The 19,252-nt window shown below is 37.5% G+C and overlaps 1 protein-coding gene across 1 annotated transcript; it reads left to right on the top strand.

Moving 5' to 3' along the window:
* The first annotated feature begins 939 nt into the window (after positions 1 to 939).
* Positions 940 to 18,786, top strand: LOC127412335 (protein LBH-like). Its single transcript, XM_051648600.1, has 3 exons — positions 940 to 1,114; positions 12,464 to 12,566; positions 17,538 to 18,786. Exons 2-3 carry the CDS (start codon positions 12,489 to 12,491, stop codon positions 17,733 to 17,735), a joined length of 276 nt encoding a protein of 91 aa, XP_051504560.1. The 5' UTR covers positions 940 to 1,114; positions 12,464 to 12,488; the 3' UTR covers positions 17,736 to 18,786.
* The last annotated feature ends 466 nt before the right edge of the window (positions 18,787 to 19,252 follow it).

The following is a 19,252-nucleotide window of genomic DNA, read 5'->3' on the forward strand; positions in this document are numbered from 1 at the left end:
TTAATATTTTGGTCTTGCCTCAAGATTGCAGTGAAAAGGAATGCCAAATCAGCAATTGCGTTTTAGTTTTTAAATTAAAAGGGATTATGCATTGCCACCGTGAAATGAAAATGAAATCAATTAACTTTATTTTTAATTTTGGCTGATGTTTTGCAGACAATTTGTGGAAATGAAATGGTTAATGAGGCTTTAATTTTCATTTTTACCAATCTTGTCCAGTGTCTTATTTAATAAAGACCTGTTATATGTGGTATGTCCTGTGCTGTGGTTTGTAATTTGCATCTGTGCATGAGACAATGACAATAAAAACTTTGATTTGAACTTTACTTCCAAGAGATGGCGCTGTAAACCACACTCACAGTTCAGACAATTACAGATTCATATTCAAGTTACCTTACAGGCATGATACAAAAATAAGTTTTACATTGTCAGAGCATTAGTAACTTTATACATACATACATACATACACAGACACATTTACACATGAATACATGCACATGCATTTTTGCAAAACATGCAAAAAAGAAAAAGACTAAGGGGTCAATTTATCACACAGTCCTCTCAGAGAGACAAATATAAAATGAAATAGATTCAATATGAGGACACTCTATATCCAATCTTCATTGATCTTAGTTGTGAATTATTACACCACGTAAAGCCATTATTCACTATATTGAATAATACAGAAATTACAGGATAAAATTCCACCATAGTCTTTAAACAGCGCTGAACTGAGCCGTTTTCTCTGTCATTTTCTTTCATTCACATCCTATGAAAATCCTAGTCGTCACCAGCACGGAGTTTCGCTTACCTGATTGGTTGTTGGTGGCGCTAGGACACTTTTCATTATGACGGTGTCATTCAAGAATTTGGAGTCTGGTCCGCTGTGGGCGTGTCGACTGCGGTTGGCCACGCCTTCTCTATAAAACTGAGCATGCAGCGGCTCATGAAGTAGTTTAAGCATCTGGTGGAAACGCGTCGCTTGAAGTTACATTTCGGACGATGCATCTTCAAGTTTTCCTCTAAGCGATTTTTCTTCAGCGTAGACTACAGGCTCGCATCGTGAAAACTGGAAAGATCAGCTGTAGAAATCACAGCTACATGTCTGTTACTGGTAAGATTCCACTGCGCGTCATCTTCTGAACTTTCATTTGCCTTTGTTCCAGTGTAAATGATGATATTCATTCTTTCCCTCTCGATACTCATGCATTTTTGCGCACTCTATGACTGACAGGAGAATGTAATTTAAATATCATTTGACGATTCGCTCTTATTGCACAAAGCACTTTTGTGAGCATGAAATTGATGCATCTTATGCTGATTTCTCACAGACATTGACAAGAGTTCATCTATCTGTCTGTCTGTCTGTCTGTCTGTCTATCCTCAGTGAGTACCCAGCAGTGTTTAGGTTCAAGTGGTTGTTTCCACGTGATCAGTACTATATGATCAATCTGAGTCACTTGATTTTCCCAAAGCAGCAGCCATATCCAAGATTACGTTCCATTAAGAGAAAATCAACACTTTCAGCAAACTCAAATTTCCACTGGTCATCAGCCCTTCAGTCATGGCAACCAACAAAAATTTCCATCTATAAAATGAGATGACCTGTTCCTCAATTGCCTTGTGGAGAGCTCTCATTTTCCTTTTTTGCATAAATTCCAATTGCCTTGTTTATCCAACTCATTATGCCTCTAAATACACAGCAATATAATATTTTCCCTCAGTCTCTATTGCACAAACACTGTTGTATGGAAGATAAGAAGTGAAGTGAAGTTTTTAAACTGCATTGTCATCACTGAATATTTCTGGCCAGCTAAATCCACCACTCATCTCTCTCTTTCTCTCGAGACATGTATTTAACTCTACTGATTACACATTGTGTCATGTATATTTGGACAGACAGATGAAGACTTGTTGCTCCACTATAGGAAAACCCACTGTAGCTTTATTATAACTGAGCCTGTAAATGCACTGACTGTATGTTCTGTGACATCGTGTCTCGTTGTGTTTCGATGAGATTGTAATTAAGGCCCAAACACTGCTTGATAAGTGTGCATAGAGAAGAGTTCTCGGACCCGCCTCTGAAGCTGAAGGACATTTCTAAAGAGATGTTTATACATCAATCCCTTCAGGATATGATTCTTTTTGAGTTGGTGGAACTCAAGATGTCAGTGAGTCTGACGGATGATAACAAGCAAAGAGCCTTTTAAACTAAAAGAGAATCAATGTCATAAACAATGTGCTTTCTTCAGGGGGCAATCATATCTTTAATAATCTGTTCATACATAAAGGAAATTGTGGATTTCAGTTATGGGTGGCATATAGAAGCAAACCTTCAACAAATTCCCTAACATTAGAACAGTGTCCTCTGCCAAAAACGTAATAAAATCTTAAAAATACTTATGTACTGGTTGCATTAAAGAACAAGAGCAGCACTCCACTGAACACATGCGCTCCCGGTCATCTCAGACAGGATTATATTTGACCATTCACTCCAAAGGAGGTCATTTAGTGTGTTTTGTTACTCTGTCTACTTGTCATGATGTTTGGCATCAGGCATTTTGGCCAGAGTTTGTGGAAAACGTATTGCAGCATGCTCATATTTTGAAGCTAATGATGATGATCTGATTGACATTTTGTTTGGAGATTGTGTGAGACATTTTTTACTATTCTTGTCAGTTTGTGTTCTAAACATGTTGGCCAACTAAAACATGAATTAATGCACTTCTGTGAAGATGCCCTTTTGAATCGATTGATATTCAAACTCGAAACTGAAACTCTGCATAAACTTGTATTTCTTAAATGGCATGTTGACACATGAGTTTAAATTTGGCAATTTGTGCCTGTTTTCTTTGAAAGCACTTAACAGTGTTCTGTTGCTTTGCAGGCATCTCCATTTCTGTGGAAAAAGATGAAGCCATGTATTGTGTAACTTTGGCCTGGATTATTTTAGCAGTGATAGATGAAGGGGAGATTGAATTGTAACACAGTCTTGTGTGTTTTATTAGGCTGATGTTGTGTTATTCTTTCCTGCAGGATGTTTACTTGTTCTCCAAGCTAAACTATTACTGGCAACAATTCAGTGTTTATCTTTACACAGGTCTAGGCTATCAACACTCCTGTCTGTCTGTGTGTCTGTCTGTCTGTGTGTGTGAGAGAGAGAGAGACACTTCATTTGTCTTTTGTTTTATCATACACACTTTGCTCACCTGTATGTCTACCTCTGGTTTCTCTCATGTGTTCTGTCTGTTCTAATTCTCAACATAATCTCTCTTCTTATCTCGGATTGACTTACTCTGTCTTTTCATCTGTGTTTGAAAAAGGCACTCTCTATATAACTCAGTTTTTCTAAGGGAAAATGTTCCTCTCATATGCTGCACACTTTCACTTGTTCTTGTTATTTTTGGATTTCCATCTTTTGTTGAGATCAGCCCACAGATGACACTAGAGGAAATCATAAAGTACAAGAAAATGTCAGTCAATCAGGTGTGAGTTGTAGTCTGGTTGAACAGTTTTTGTTGTTGTTTTTAAATAATGTCATCATTTTAACCCTTTTCAGGAATAAAGGCATGTGTGGCTTAGAACTCGAGCTGGTTTGTTTGAGCACTCAAGAGGAAAATGTTCATTACTGCTGAGCTCTGTTTAAATGGAAATATAGTGTCATGTTCATTGCTTTTAATTTTTTAATATTAACTGGAATGTGTGCCACAAGAGTTATAGTTTCAGTTCATATGATTTATGATGTACCCTCTTCAGGTTGGGCCTTATCTTCCATGTTTGTTTTTTGAAGGCTTTATTTATAATGAGTGATCATTTACAACATGTTTTTTCAGCAGTTGAGTAGTGTAACCAATCACAGACATTTTTGTTGAGCAATGCAACTGTAATGTTAATCAACAAAGTGTTAACAGTGTACATATGTTTTTTTCATTATTATTATTGTGCTGTCTAGACCAGGGGTCTTTAACAGGGGTCTGCTTATACAGTAAATATATATATGTATATATATTACGTTAACTTCAACCAAAGTCAAGTTCAGCTAATGTATTATTTTTCCTCCCACTTTAAAATGTAAAATGTAATGCACAAGTATACAACTCATTATACATCAATAATGACTTTTAATGGCTTTGCAATCACAACAAAGTATGTAAATACATTAAAGGGGTCATGAAATGGAGAATAACATTTTCCTTGAAATTTAGACATATAAGAGGTAACTGTACTATAAAAACATAATTTAAATTTCAACTTCCTCCCACTCTAAAAAGAGCATTTGTAGTTTCCACCATACTGAAACGTCTTGTTTTGAAATCTCTGTGTTATTGACGTCACAAGACATTGCTCATTTGTATTTACACATCCCACAACATGCGCCCCTCCCACTGGCACGCAGTTCAGACTATTTCTAATTATTTTGTATATAAACATGAACTACACGGACTCTTTGACCGCTGCCATGTATCTCGCTGCTTTTAAAAGACACGGTGTCAAGTTACAACTCTAAAAAGGAGAAGCAATTCTCTCATTCAGCTGCTGCCTCTGTCATGGACGCGTTCTTTCGCCCATCTGCGCTATTTTTAATTGTTGGTGTATGTAAACATTGGACATCTTTGACGATGGATGTCTTCGACATTTTCGGTGTGTTTCCACCGATGTGCACCTTCAGTATGTATGTGCATAATTTCACCGTTCTTTGGACTATGTTTGTGCAGTTTTTTTTTTTTTTTTTTTTTTTGGACTCATGTCAGCATGGATTGCTTGTGAACAGTCAAAAAATGATTCAAGCTTTGCAAAGGAACTGTTATTGAAGGAGGGGGCAGTTAAAAACACTTAAATCGTAAGTAAACCGATACTTTCATGAATATTTCAAATGTCATGACTGTTTGATTATGGATCTGAGTGTTAACAGCTTGAGATTAACAGTTTTATAGTCAGATGCAATGTGTTGGATGTGTGTTATGTAAACCCTGCAATTTTGTTTTATAATGTCGAGGTTCATTCTCTTCTGATTGAGCTGAATTTGAGGGGCATTTCATGATGTTAGCTTGTCATAACAGTGGGCGTTTACTTTGAAGTTTTAAGGAGGCGCTTAGGCCAAAACCGAGCGTTTCAGACAGAGAGCCAAAAACAGCATGAAAAATGATCATATAAAATTAAATTTTGACTGTTTTGGTGCAAAAAAAAACAACTTTTATTACATTATCATTGGACCTCAGGGAAGATAATAAAACTTAAAAAAAAAAAAAAAAAAGCACTTCATGACCCCTTGGTATATAGTACTATACTCCTGTAATTATAAGCCAGGCTAGGGTTAGGGCTGAAAGCTTTATACAATATTTATTCAGTATGTAGGGGGCACAGGCACCGATTTCTGCTTCTGCGGTGGATGCCCTAACAATCAAAGTTAGATACACCAATCCGATAAGTTCCCAATTACCAATCACTTCAATTTTTCAAATTTTTTGCTTCAAATGTTTTAATGTCTTTAATTTTCTAGTTTAGGTCAAGGCTGAGAAATATGTATTAAATATTTTTTTAAATGCATATTTAGAAAATGAATGGGGAATATCTTGTGCTTGTCTGTGGGTGCTCAGCGCCTGTGACGGGGGGACCTTGCTCCATCTCTTGATCCACCAAGTGGTTCTTGACCTGAAAAACATTTAAGACCTGGTCTACACAGCTTTAGTGATTATAATAGGAGTGCTCTTGTCACATTGCTCACTTTGCGTATAATATCAAATCAAAATTGTAATAATAGTTTTTGGTTTTTTAATGTTGCCAAGAGGGCCAATTTGAAGCTGATATACTGATTTATAAAAAAGAATCAAACTTCTGTTATAATTCTGTCAGTGGACAATTGCCAGGTTGATTAAACTAGCTTAGTTGAACTTGACAATAAATGTCCACTTTGTTTATTAACTTTGACATGGCACTTTATTATGCATGTCATCTTCCATTTTAATATACAGCAGTATCTGAGCGAGGTGATTATCAAAGTAAAGAGTTCCTGGTTCATAATGACAAATGAAGAGCTGTTCAGGTTACTTCCAGGGAATTAAATACCCAACTCGAGTCTGAAGAAACCATTTTTGGGTCCAGTCATCCTTAAATGTTTTCACTGTTGCAACATGTTAGTTTAATCTCCCATTTGTATTTTAAATATAATGCAGCTGTAGACACATTGACATTTTCATCTTTATTTTTTACACACATATTTTTATTGCATTTAAATCCTATGAGGACCCGTCATATTAAAACTTATGACTACAATTTATCTAAATGTGGATATTACTCCACATTTAAAATGTTGTTTTGTTTTAATTCTGTTTAATGTGCTATTTGTACTCTTGTACTATAGTCTTGCATTTATCTAATTAAAAATGTAGTTCTTTGTGAAGTAATGCCTACACACATACTGTACATACTCTTCTTTAAAATCATGAAATGCGTCTAATAACATTTCATTTTATATAAACAGTTTTTCTTTGTTTCATAATGGTCAAGTATTGATTGGAACTTCCTCACCTGGTCTGTTCAGATCAAGTATTTGAGATGAATTTAAATAGAGCATAACAGTTCTGCGCTATGTGTACTGCTATTGATTACAAACTGTGACGGCGGGAGTTCTGCGCTTCAATTCGAAGCATCCGCTTTGCAAACATGAAGTGTGATAAAGTCCTATAGTGATATTTGTCATAATCATGCAGCTCTATTGTCTACATCAGAGATGCCCAAACTTTTTCCGATGAAGGGCCAAAAATCAAACTTGATTGAGGGCAATGAGCCAAAAGTAAACGTTGCAAATATCAAACTGTATTATTTTAAAATGTAATATTAATATTGCAAAACACACAGAATTCTAAAATTAAAATCAAGTGTCCTGTACTATAATTTTTATGTATGTTGTGTCTCTTTCTCATTTGTGAGTCACTTTGAATTAAATGTCTGCTAAATGACTAAATGTAAGCATCTCTTAAAACATGGTTACTGTTTCTTTAAGAACAGTTCCTCACAGTGAACACACGGTAGTTCTGTGCAGTTATGGAGAGATGAAGATACAATGGCATGATGTAATACTATCAAGTAGGATATTGTTTTGTTTTGTGACCTAGTCTACACTTTGTCCTGGATTTCACTCAGTATTATAATATACTGGGACTGCCACATTTAATAGGATTATTTAATTAAACAATGCTGTAAAATGGTTTTGCTTAGTAAATGCATTTAGCCTACTTACTTTTATTTGAGATTAAAACTGTTTTCCTTGAATTGAACATGAATTGTACTTTTGCTTTTCTTAAGAGGCGATGGATTAAGGCTAAATGCATCACATTATGAAAGGAAATAAAAGCTACGAAGCACATTTTTACTGCAATACTGTTTTTGTCTAGCTGGCTGGCAGAAAAGGATTTTTGAGAGTACTGGTCTGTTCACTTATAGTGCTTGTCGTAATGTTGTGCGGTATTTGGAGTGAATGGAACCGTTGTTTATATTGAAATGCTCCCTCACCTGACTTTATCAAGCCCGCTTCACTGGTCACGTTCACATGGATATTAAGTGCTATAGTGCACGTTGAAGCCATATTTCATTTCGGATGACTGTACGCACTATTCCACGAGTCCACCTAATTACCTGTCATTTCTGATACTGCTTCAGTTCCCGCTCCATTTTAAACCAACTAGGTTCTGTCTGGCAGTATTAAAGGCACACCTCCAACTTTGGAGCTGGCCAATCACAGTGAAGATTTTGGGGTGGCACCTGGGATGGCCAATGGAGCGAACTTTCCGACAGCACTTATTTAAAGGTCATTGAAGTACGCATATACATTTAAAAAAAATTAAATCACTTATACTCTCTACTTTTCAAATAAGCTATAGATTTTTAATGCAAAAATAAATAAAATAAAAAAATGTAAAAAAAAAATTTAAAAATATGAATAAAAAACAAGCTGCGTCAATGCCATATTTTTTTCTCTTGTCATCTATGGCAAGGCGGACAAAATCAAAGGTCATCACGGGCCACCTTTGGCCCGCGGTCCCTAGTTTCGGCACCTCTGGTCTACATGCAGTCAACAAAGGAAGCTACCTTCTAAGGCATTATCCTAACGGTGCGGTCACACCTGCCTTTGCATGGTGAAATTCAGAGGGCGAAGATGGTGTGGGCAGATGCTGAGCGCGTGTGAAATCAGCAAAAAAATTACTGCCCAGCAGCCTCTTTTTAGTGCTGCACTTCATACTCTGGCATAGTGAAGTTGAAAAGAAACATGCCGCTAAAATGATATCTTTGTACATTGTGTATATTCAGTTTAGCTGTATACGAAGGACTGCCCACTCAGAGGTCACTACCAAACCAAGCATCTTCCTATTGGTCAACGCAGCAAAAGTTTGCCGCAAAGTTCAGCAAACTTGAACCCTACGCGAAATCCACGAGGGGAAATTCTTCCCCACCGTAAGTCCATTGCGTGAAATTCATGATTGCGCGGATTCCCATTGAGATGACTGTATTTCGCCTGTGGAATTTCGCCGTGTAAATGTATGTGTGACTGTGCCTTAAAGGTGCTGTAAGCGATTTATTTTTTTTATTTTTTTTCATGGAAAGGTATACAACATTTTTTTTCTACTCCCTGAAAGATATCACTGAAATAAGTGTCCTGAGATATCTCACCGGTCTCTGTGACAGCTCTAAACATTGTATACGGCAAACAAAAATGTGACCACAGGCCACGGACAATGAGGCTTTCTGCCTGTCAATCATTTTGCGTGTTCTCATAGAACTGTAGTTGCAGCGAATTATTGAGGCTTACTGCCATATTCTGACTCATAATTTGTTGAGGGCACTATTTCGCTACTGTTGTGTTTGGCAACCATAGGAACATGCTTTTTGTCATTTTTTAACGGTATCGGTGCAGTGTTTTGGAAATAGGGGGTGTGGCTAAATCAACAGCTCAGTCTCGTGGAAGTTAGAATGGCTAAAATCGCTTACAGCACCTTTAACTGAAATTGAACTTCCTAAGTGACTGAATTCACCCATCACTGAGCAAAAACATGGAGAGAGAAGTGTTTTACCTCAAGAATTTCTGTATATGAGCGGTTTATCCAGATGTTATTGTACGTATAGTAAATTGTTGCATCTAGTTGTCAGAAAGGTGTCCAGTATGCCAGAGTAAACACTCTTAATTAGTGAAACCTCATTTGATAGCGAATGACAACATTAGAACTGTTCCTCACATTTCTACAAAACAGTCACTGTGGTACTGTGAATTATTTAGTTCTTATCACCAGTGTTGGGACCTGAAGATAAATTAATAGTTTAATCCACCGGATCCACACTGGCAAACTGTCGGTCAAGAATGGGTAACCCGAACCCTAGGCCCTTTACACATCGGAAGCATCTGCAGTGCGTCAGAGCATAGCTTGAGCTGCAGTGCAGCGGGTGTTTCGGCTCAGAGTCTATTTTTGCAGTGCTGCTCACGCTCAATTAAAGTGACATTGCATTGTTGATGGAAAAAATGTATGTGATTTGACACAAAAAAAGTACAAATTGCACAGAATAAGCATACAGTCTATTTGTAGTCTAGTGTGTTTTTATATGTAATAGAGCATGTAAAAAAAAAAAAAGAAACACTATTGTCAGATGTAAAATGAAACAAAAAATCAAATTAATTATATAGCTTAGGCAGAAGTATGGTTTTATATGGATATGATTTTTTATAGAGCTGTCAGAATAAACGTGTTAACACAAAGCGGCGCTTGATGCTGGCACCCTGACGCAAATCAAGAACGCGGCTTCACGATTGCTGTAGCAAAGCAGAAAGCCAAAGTCTACTGGCAGATTAATATTGTGGAGGATGAGAGTTACATTTACATTTATGCATTTGGCTGATGCTTTTATCCAAAGCGACTTACAGTGCCCTTATTACAGGGACAATCCCCCTGGAGCAACCTGGAGTTAAGTGCCTTGCTCAAGGACACAATGGTGGTGGCTGTGGGAATTGAACCAACAACCTTTTTGTTTACCAGTTCAGTGCTTTAGTCCACTACACCACCACCACTCCAAGTTTAAGAGATTTAATGCCCATTACAATAAATATGGAACCAATGGGGAGACTAGTTCCAGAGGAAAAAGTGTGGGATGTAGTTGCTTCGGCTGAAGGTGCAGATGGATCAAATGTTTTCTTTATTCTTATGAAGTATTCAAAACTTAAAAGTTTTAGCTGATGTTTGAACAGAGAGATATCTCGATTATATGGTTGTATAAACGTATTTCTGACTATAAAGCCGAGTGATCATTCCAAACCAAGTGATTGCGTCCTGTGTTGTGCAAAACATTCAAAGGCTCGTTGCCCTCCCGCTCAGGTACAAACCTAGTTTCTTCACTGAATGATGTTTGTAAGGATCGGAGCTTATTGTGATGGCTGTCACTAAATGAAATAATTCTACAAGACTACACTAGATTACACCAGCATCATGTTAATAAGATTTCATGATGATGAAGTATTTAATACTTATCAATCGCCCATTCCTGATAACCATTTTATAAGTTATGATCATTAATAAAGGAAATACTAAATATAGATTGTTACATAGAAATTACTTTAGCTTCCAGTGTGAAAGCCCTGGTGAGTCTACAGCTGTAGTTACGATGTAGTTATGATGTAGCTTTGCTCATGCTTGTGAAAATGCAATGTGAAACAGGCGATGTTGATTCTAATATAGCCTGATGTTAACATGTTGCTAAGCTAGTGACTCGACATTCTAACAAGCACAGAAAATATAAAACACTCAAATATTGCGTGAAATAATTCATTTTAATTAGATGAAACTACAATATTGTCAGTTAATATTTTTAGTGGTGAAGAAAATGTAGTCTCTTTCAGCATTTTCTTGGAAGGAAAATTTTTTCATAATGCATTCTGGGATTCCTAACCCTTACCTGTGAAGGATACATGCAATGCTAGTTTAGAATTAGGGCAAAATGAGGTATCTTAAAAATGAGACAGCATAATTTTGGAACATCCTTCACAATTGGAGCGTGCCAATGATTCCTACAAATGTTGCCTATGTGGGCAGCTCTCTGGGTTTTAAGACTATGTTGTACAGTGGATTGGACAGGTCCTGGTTGATATTTTGTAAAACCTTGATCCCTCTATGATGTAGAAACTCTTAAATCTCTCTTGAACTTGTCATTTTTATTGTTGCATCAACTGATGACATAGATTCTCCCATCGGTTATCTGATCTCTGGATCTCTTATCTGGTTATCTGAAATCAATGTTTACTGCTTTGGACACAGTGTGGAAAATCCAATGAGCAGAAAGCTAGGCTGTTTTTGTCAATTTATAACCTTGTAAAAGCTGTACAACATTCCACCTGCTTTGGTTTTGTTAGGTTTCATTTGTTGTCGTTTTCTCATCCTGACTTTATCATATTTTCTGGGATCATTGTATTTCATCCTTACTCTTGTTATTTGGGAAACTTTCTACATGAGTCTGAATGTTCTTCTGAGGTTATTTGCTGCTTTTTTTGTTTCAAGAATTTAGGTTTGTTTTCCTGACCTTGGTCTCATGATCAAAGTCTCTGGTGTTGTGTGTGGTTCCTCTACTGAGGGCTTTAAATAACCTGTGTGAGGAAAAAGCCCCAGTACTGATCTGAATTCTCTCTTACCGCAGAAGCTCTTTTCTGTTTCTGATGGAGACCTTTAGAGTGTTTGCTGTTGAGGTTTAAACTCACTCCTTGAGACTAGATAAATGTGCCAGAGAAATTCTGTACTTGAGGGTGTATGTTTAGGGTGAGAGGTGTGATGTAGTCTTCAGTTATATTGGCAATATTATTTCTCCAAAGTGGTCACTGAAAATTAGAAAATATTTGTACGGTCTATTATATACACAAGTGTGCAGAAAGACATAAGGTATAAACACACACCCTAAATTTAACCCTTTAACATCTAAAGGAAATTATCATCCATTTTGAAACTGAAGCCAATGGAAAATTCATTGCTGGTGTATATGAGATGTACAGGCTACATGCACACCCACAATTCACTTTCAGTATGACTCAAACACACATACAAACACACATACCTGATGACAGTGATGGTCTCCATGACTCTTGTATAATTGGTCACTGGTGAAATGAAAGACATGTAAACTGAGGTCAAGTACATGAGAGAGTTGTACTTATTTAATTGGTTTTTGTGGGGGGTGGGGGGGGATTTTGAGATTATCAGATAATGGATAAACCCTCTGAATTTATTTAGTATGTTAGCTATAATGCAATGTGTTTCAAATTTTGGTTTATGGAGCGGAGGAGGATTTGAATCATTTTTAGCATCTTAATCCCTAAACCCTACTAAAACATCTCAAACAGAAACATTGATCATGATTTGTATAATTGACCCTTGAACTGAGGCTTGTTCTGTCCGCTGCATTGACCTTTGCACCTTGTCTTGTGTGTCCCGTACAGAACAGTGTTTGTAGTGTGTCGTGAGATGACTGAAGTGATGATCAGCGCCGCACCGATGGATGACATGAGGCTGAGTCCCAGCAAAGACCGTCTCACCTTTCAGGTAACACCTAATCCTTATCTGTCAACCATTAGTGGTGGGGATTTTGATTCATCCCAGCGACTCAAGTCTTTTGAATCCATTCACCAAAAAGATTTGCTCATTGATTCATTCATTGACCATATCTGCAAATTACGCCTTTTCACCATTAGATGGCAGAAAATTATGTCTTTTACGTTTTGAACGATTCCAAACAGACCAAATCAAATATCCTTTATAAATTTGTGTCTACAGTTTTAAGAGACTTCTGCACTGCAGAGTGTTAAAGCATCATAAGCATTTCCCCACAAATGACAACAAAGCATATCTATCATATTATGAACAGCTGAGCACAACTTTTTATCAAGCTATACAAAAAAGACCACAATACTACCCTAAAAAATTTTTTATTATCAATAACGTCCGTATGTCATTGTAATGTGAGGTCGTCATCATCAGTCACTTTTATTTATAATGAATTCGGACACTTGTTGAACGAGATTGTTGAACTGAACACATGAATTGCCTCCTCCTCTCGTTCAGAGAGTCAGCAGATCCTCATTCATGAATGAGATGACTGATTCATTCATATAGTTTGGGAACGAGTTTACCAGTACGTTAAGTTTGTTCACGAACGAGATGTCTCTTCATCTTCAGAATGACGGGGTGTATTCGTTTAGTGAGTGTCACTAATGATATGCTCCTTCATTGCCCGCTCTGGAATCCTATTGGCTCGTGCTGTAGTCAGTCTTTAAAGGCATGAAAAGTCACCAAAGCTGTCTCTTGCTTCAAACTAGCTCAATGGCTTCGAAAGGGAGAGAAACATGAGTCAATGAATGGAGGTGAACAAGAATGATTTGTTCATGAACGAAACATCACTACATTAATGCATTTTGGCAGACGCTATTAAACTATTAATCGTACTTATGTCTTTTTAATGTGTCATTGGAATAAGATTATCTTAAAACTGCTTTTTACTCCAGTCCTCTGTAACTTGGTCACCTTTAAAAAAATGTGTTTGAAGAGTCACTCCTAACTGGAGTCATTAAAGGAATAACCACATATGTTCTATAACATAACAATCTCTGCTCCGATATATATATTTTTACGGGTCTTCACAGCAGTTGAGGTTCCACACTCCTCGCCAAAGTAGGAAGAAATTATATGTGTCTTTTTAGAGCTGTCAGAATTAACGCATTTACGCATGCGATTAATTAAAAAAGTTTAACGTGTTAATTTTTCTTAATCGTGATTAACGCATTTACCATTAATACAACATGAACACTTGTGTGAAGGGCTGAACCTTTGTAATGTGTCCACCCATAGTCATTACACTGACACATCACAAACAGACACAGCGCCGCAGAGCCCTTCTAACAATAAGAGCCTACACGCTTAGCATAACATAGCATATAGACATTCTATGGGCGGAACACGCTCTTAACACGCTAGCTGATCGTTAAACTCTCTCCTATGATAGAGCCACGGAGGAGAATCTCTGACAGTGCTTCTGTATCAGTGATAAAATGATGGAGAAAGACACTCTTAACACTATTTGATGTACAAAACAAGTCCAGATGGGCCCTGAAATCAAGTTTTTTCAGCTTACGTAAGGCACATTATAATTACCTCAGAAGCACACCAAATCTTAACTATCACCAAAACACAGAATGAGACGTTTTTGTTTGCAAGTGCTTTTCATGGTGAGTTCAAAGCGGTGCTGGTGTTGACGCTCTGACATGAATCATGAACGCAGCTTCACGTAATAAAGAGGATAGTCACTACCGGCAGATTGATATGGTGGAGGATGAGAGTTTAAAAGATTTAATGCCCATTGCAATGAATATGCAACCTATGTGGAGACTAGTTCTTTCAATTAGTCAAACTCCCACTTAGACTCTTTTAGCGCATTTTTATCTTTATATTGTGGAAGGCTTTGTTTGGAAAATGTTAATAAAGCATTATATTGTTACATATTGTTTTGTTTTTGTTTTGTTTCCTAAGATGGAAACAAATGCATTTTGAAAAAGGAAAAAGTATATATAGTGTCAAATTTCAGCACTTTAAAAATCTGCGATTTAATCACGATTAACAAAAAAAACAAATGTATGCGATTAATCGCGATTAAAATTTTTAATCGACTGACAACACTAGTTTATTTGTTTACTCAGAGCAGTTTTGAGTCTGAAATGCTCCATTGAAACTGTTAAAATTTTTAAAAAGAAGTCTTGGAAGGGGCTAGGGTAGCTCAGCAAGTTCAAATCCAGGGTGTGCTGAGTGACTCCAGTCAGGCTTCTTAAGCAACCAATTGGCCCAGTTGCTAGGGTGGGTAGTGTCGCGTTGGGTAAACCTCCTCGTGGTCGCTATAATGTGGTTCTCTCTCTCAGTGGGGCGCGTGGTGAGTTGTGCGTGGAAGCCTCCACACGCTCTAGGTCTCCACGCTAACGCGCTCAAGTCACGTGATAAGATGCGCGGATTGACGATCTCAGACGCGGAGGCAACTGAGATTCGTCCTCCGCCACCCGGATTGAGGCGAGTTACTACGCCACCACGAGGACTTAGAGCGCATTGGGAATTGGGCATTCCAAATTGGGGAGAAAAGGGGAACCCCCCCGCCAAAAAAAAATAAATAAATAAGCATGTCTTGGGGAAAAAATTATCTTCCATGAGAGTTCATAAGGATTTTATCTTCGAGCTAAATGTTCAGTTTTAGATTATGACCTCTGTTCAGGATAACTGCTCTCCATTAGCTGCTCAAGGGGTTTGTTTTTATATCCTCCAATAATGCTGTATGATAAATATTTTGACTCTCAAAGTGAAACTATTTCAAATGAAGAAATGATGTATTTTTGTTCTACTTGTTCCTCCTAATGTTATTGTTTTAGAGTTTAATGGCTGCAGTAAGAGCAGACTGATTAGACTATGTTTAGTATGAAAGAATTTATCCCATGCTCTGATGTTGTTTATGTAGTGAGGGGGTTAGATGTGTGTCTGCAGTTCTCATGGATCAGTGTCATTGAAGAGTCCTGTTATAGAGCAGTCTCTCTCTTTCACACACACAATTTAATGTTCTTTCCATTGGGCATGTTGCCCAGTTTGGGCTGTTGGTTTCTCTGTTTGCCATGTTTGTCACTGAAAGATTGTGGACTAAAAATACACCAATACTTCATCCAACATTTAGGTGAAATGAAACTTTTGGACACACTGTGTGTTTTTGGAAATATTCCTCATCCTGGAGTCGAAAGAAAGATAAACAGAGAGACGAGAGAGTGAAAGAACAGAATGTGCGTGTTTTAAAAGAGAGAATATAGTGAAAAATATCTTCCATGTGATTTATTGAATATTCTGAACATACAGTACATGTGCACATAAACAACTCAGAGGACATACACTGCCTGGCCAAAAAAAAAAGCAGATACTTAAGAGTCTACGATTGGATCATTATTGCAGTGATTAATATGTTTCAGCTGCAACATTTCCTTTAACTCTAACTGATGCAGTGTGCAGCTTCTCATTTCTGTTGGAAGATGTATCCTGTGGTCGTGGAAAAGATGTTACTGTGTTTCAGAAGGGGCAAATTATTGGCCTGCCTCAAGAAAACAACTAAGGAGATTGCTGAAATCACTGGAATTGTGTTAAGAACTGTCCAACGCATTATTAAAACCTGGAAGGATAGTGGTGAACCGTCAGCTTCATGGAAGAAATGTGGTCTGAAAAAAATCTTGAATGATCGTGATCGGAGATCACTAAAGCGTTTGGTGAAGTCACATCGTAAAAAAAAAATCGAAGAAGAACTCACGACTATGATTAATAGTGAAAGTAAGAGCATTTCCACACACACAATGTGTCGAGAACTTACAGGATTGGGACTAAACAGCTGTGTGACCACAAGAAAGACACTTGTTAGTGAGACTAATCAGAAAAAACGACTTCAATTTAATAGGGAGCATAAAGATTGGACTGTGGAGAAATGGAAAAAGGTCATGTGGTCTGATGAGTCCAGATTTATCCTATTCCAAAGCGATGGGCACGTCAGGATAAGAAGGGAAGCACATGATGCACCTGTCATGCATAATGCCCACTGTACAAGCCTCTGGAGGCAGTGTCATGATCTGGAGTTGCTTTAATCGGTCAGCTCAAGGCTCAGCAACATTATGAGGCAATAAATTGAAGTCAGCTGACTACCTGAATGTACTGAATGACCAGGTTATCCCATCAATGGATTTTTTCTTCCTTGATGGCATGGGCATATTCCAGGACAACAATGCCAAGATTCATCGGGCTCAGACTGTGAAAGAGTGATTCATTGAGCATAAGGAATCATTTTCACACATGAATTGGCCACTTCAGAGTCCTGACCTTAACCCCATTGAAAGTCTTTGGGATGTGCTGGAGAAGACTTTACGGAGTGGTTTGACTCTCCCGTCATCAATACAAGATCTCAATGCAACTCTGGATGGAAATCAATGTTGTGAAGTTGCATAAGGTTGTTGAAACAATGCCACAATGAACGCGTGCCGTAATCAAAGCTAAAGGCAGTCCAACGAAATATTTGAGTATGTAACTTTTTTTTTTTGGCCAGGCAGTGTAGTTTTATCAGCTTTTGGTTGCTCAGTTAGGGTTAGCTGTTCTTTTCATGAAGTTTCTTTTTTTTTTATTATTCAGTTTTATTTGTATAATGCTTTTTATAGTAAATAATCTATTTAGTGTGGCGTTTGTAATTGCTGTGCCACTAGCATCACCAAATACAATTGAACAAACACAGCAATGTTTTGAAAGCACCACAAAGCCAATGTTTTCACTTTTTGAATCACTCTACTAATGTCTTATTATTGATGAATCTGAACATTAAAGTGAGATACGAGAAAGTATTTTAACATCTTTAAATAATCTAGCAAATATCATATGGTGAGAAACCTATTGTGTTGTATATCTATGACAGGGAGAAATGAACGAGCAGATCATATAGAATATATTTGACTTTCCTCCTCACAGATCTTTCCAGACCCGTCAGACTTTGATTGTTGCTGTAAATTGAAAGATCGGCTGCCGTCCATTGTGGTGGAACCAACAGACGGTGAGGTGGAGAGCGGCGAGCTGCGCTGGCCTCCGGACGAGTTCCTTGTGAGTGAAGAGGAAGAGGAAGAGCATGACGGAAATGTCCAGAATGGTCTCAGTGTTAGAGAGAATTAAACTGACTGTGTCTCTCACTTAATTACACACACACACACACACACACACAGGTTCACAAAAGTAATAGATCGATCACACAAACACTCACACTCACTTAAGATTGCGCACTGACAAAAATATTATTTACAAAAAATAACTGGTTCATTGACCCACACACACACAAACACACACACACTGTACTGTGACTGTCTGTTTGTCCAGCCTCACAACACACCCAATGGGCAAAGATAATGTCAGGACACCCAAAACACGAAATGCTCCCACTGTCTGAACGTGTCTGTCAGTCTGTCAGTCTGTCTGTCTGTTTGTCTGTCTGTGTTTGTGTGTGCTCCTAAAGTGGTTGTAAAATTCTTTGAGGTTGTCAAGTCAATTTAGCTTACAGTTTGTTTGGGAGATTTCATTGACTGTTGAAATGCACAGAGGGTTTGATGGAGGTCAGAGTCAATAGAAGGTAATTTTCTTTCAAATAACAGAAGATGCGAATTATATTTGTATGCAAAAGAATTATTTCACTGTATATATTTTCTCATGCTGTTTTTTGTTGTGAAAAACAAATTATCATGTGCTTTGGTGGAGCAGATTTAATGAAGTCTTTACTGACCTTAAACATCATGAATGAAACATAAAAAAAAATGAATAAAACTAGTTGTCTTCCTGTCTCACACTGTGTTTTGCTTAGTAAAGCTGCAAATTGACATGCGTCTCTTATTAACTAATGGAACAGTTCCACTAGTTCTAGTTGTTCAAGTCATATTGTAAATTATATTTACACAGAATGTGTGATCATGTGTCTCTATCCGTGTATGTATCTGTGTATATATAGATAAATACTGTGTGTGTGTGTGTGTGTGTGTGTGTGTGTGTGTGTGTGTCCGTCCCTTTTTCCATGTCTTCGTTCTGGGCACTTCCTGTCTGCAGCATCTGTATGTCCCTCTTCATCTGTAAAAAGCTCAGGGAGAGTCACAACTGTATGTTAGTTTGTATTATTTTGTATCTACACCACTGTGTCTCTGTGCATGGCAGAGGTTGTAAATAAAAGTTTTGAAAGTGCTTTCCACATCAGTGTTCTGAGTTTATTCTGACTGTTTGTATTTTAAAACAAAGAAAGGTGTATGTGTATGTGTGTGTAAGCTGTTGTGGTAAATGAGTCGCTTACAGTTTTGAATCAAGAAAATGAAGGATGTGAATTATTTTTATAAAGAAAATAAATAGGAGTTTCTTTCTCTGAAACATTTGTTGTGAGAAACAGGAAGTTTGTCTTTTCTCCTCCTTTGTTGCTGTCTTAATGCAAGAGTTTTTCTATGGCGTGACTTCCTGCAAAGGTTTTGTATGTATGTGCATGTATATTTGCTACGAATGTGCATGCATACTGTATTTAGGCATGCTAACCACAAGTTGCCTTCCTGCCTCTCTAGACTAACCTCGAAACGAGCACACTTCCTTTCTACACAATGTAAATGCTAGTTTGAACCACAGCCCTCTCCATGTTTACTTTTATTACATTTATTCCTAGTTCT

Source organism: Myxocyprinus asiaticus, chromosome 21, assembly GCF_019703515.2.
Source record: "Myxocyprinus asiaticus isolate MX2 ecotype Aquarium Trade chromosome 21, UBuf_Myxa_2, whole genome shotgun sequence".
Taxonomy (NCBI): Eukaryota; Metazoa; Chordata; class Actinopteri; order Cypriniformes; family Catostomidae; genus Myxocyprinus; species Myxocyprinus asiaticus.

Bases quoted from the DNA above. Each gene is read 5' to 3' on its own strand.
- LOC127412335 (XM_051648600.1), top strand. From the start codon at position 12,489: ATGACTGAAGTGATGATCAGCGCCGCACCGATGGATGACATGAGGCTG. The intron at 12,567-17,537 runs GTAACACCTAAT...TCCTCCTCACAG, and splicing joins AAGACCGTCTCACCTTTCAG to ATCTTTCCAGACCCGTCAGA.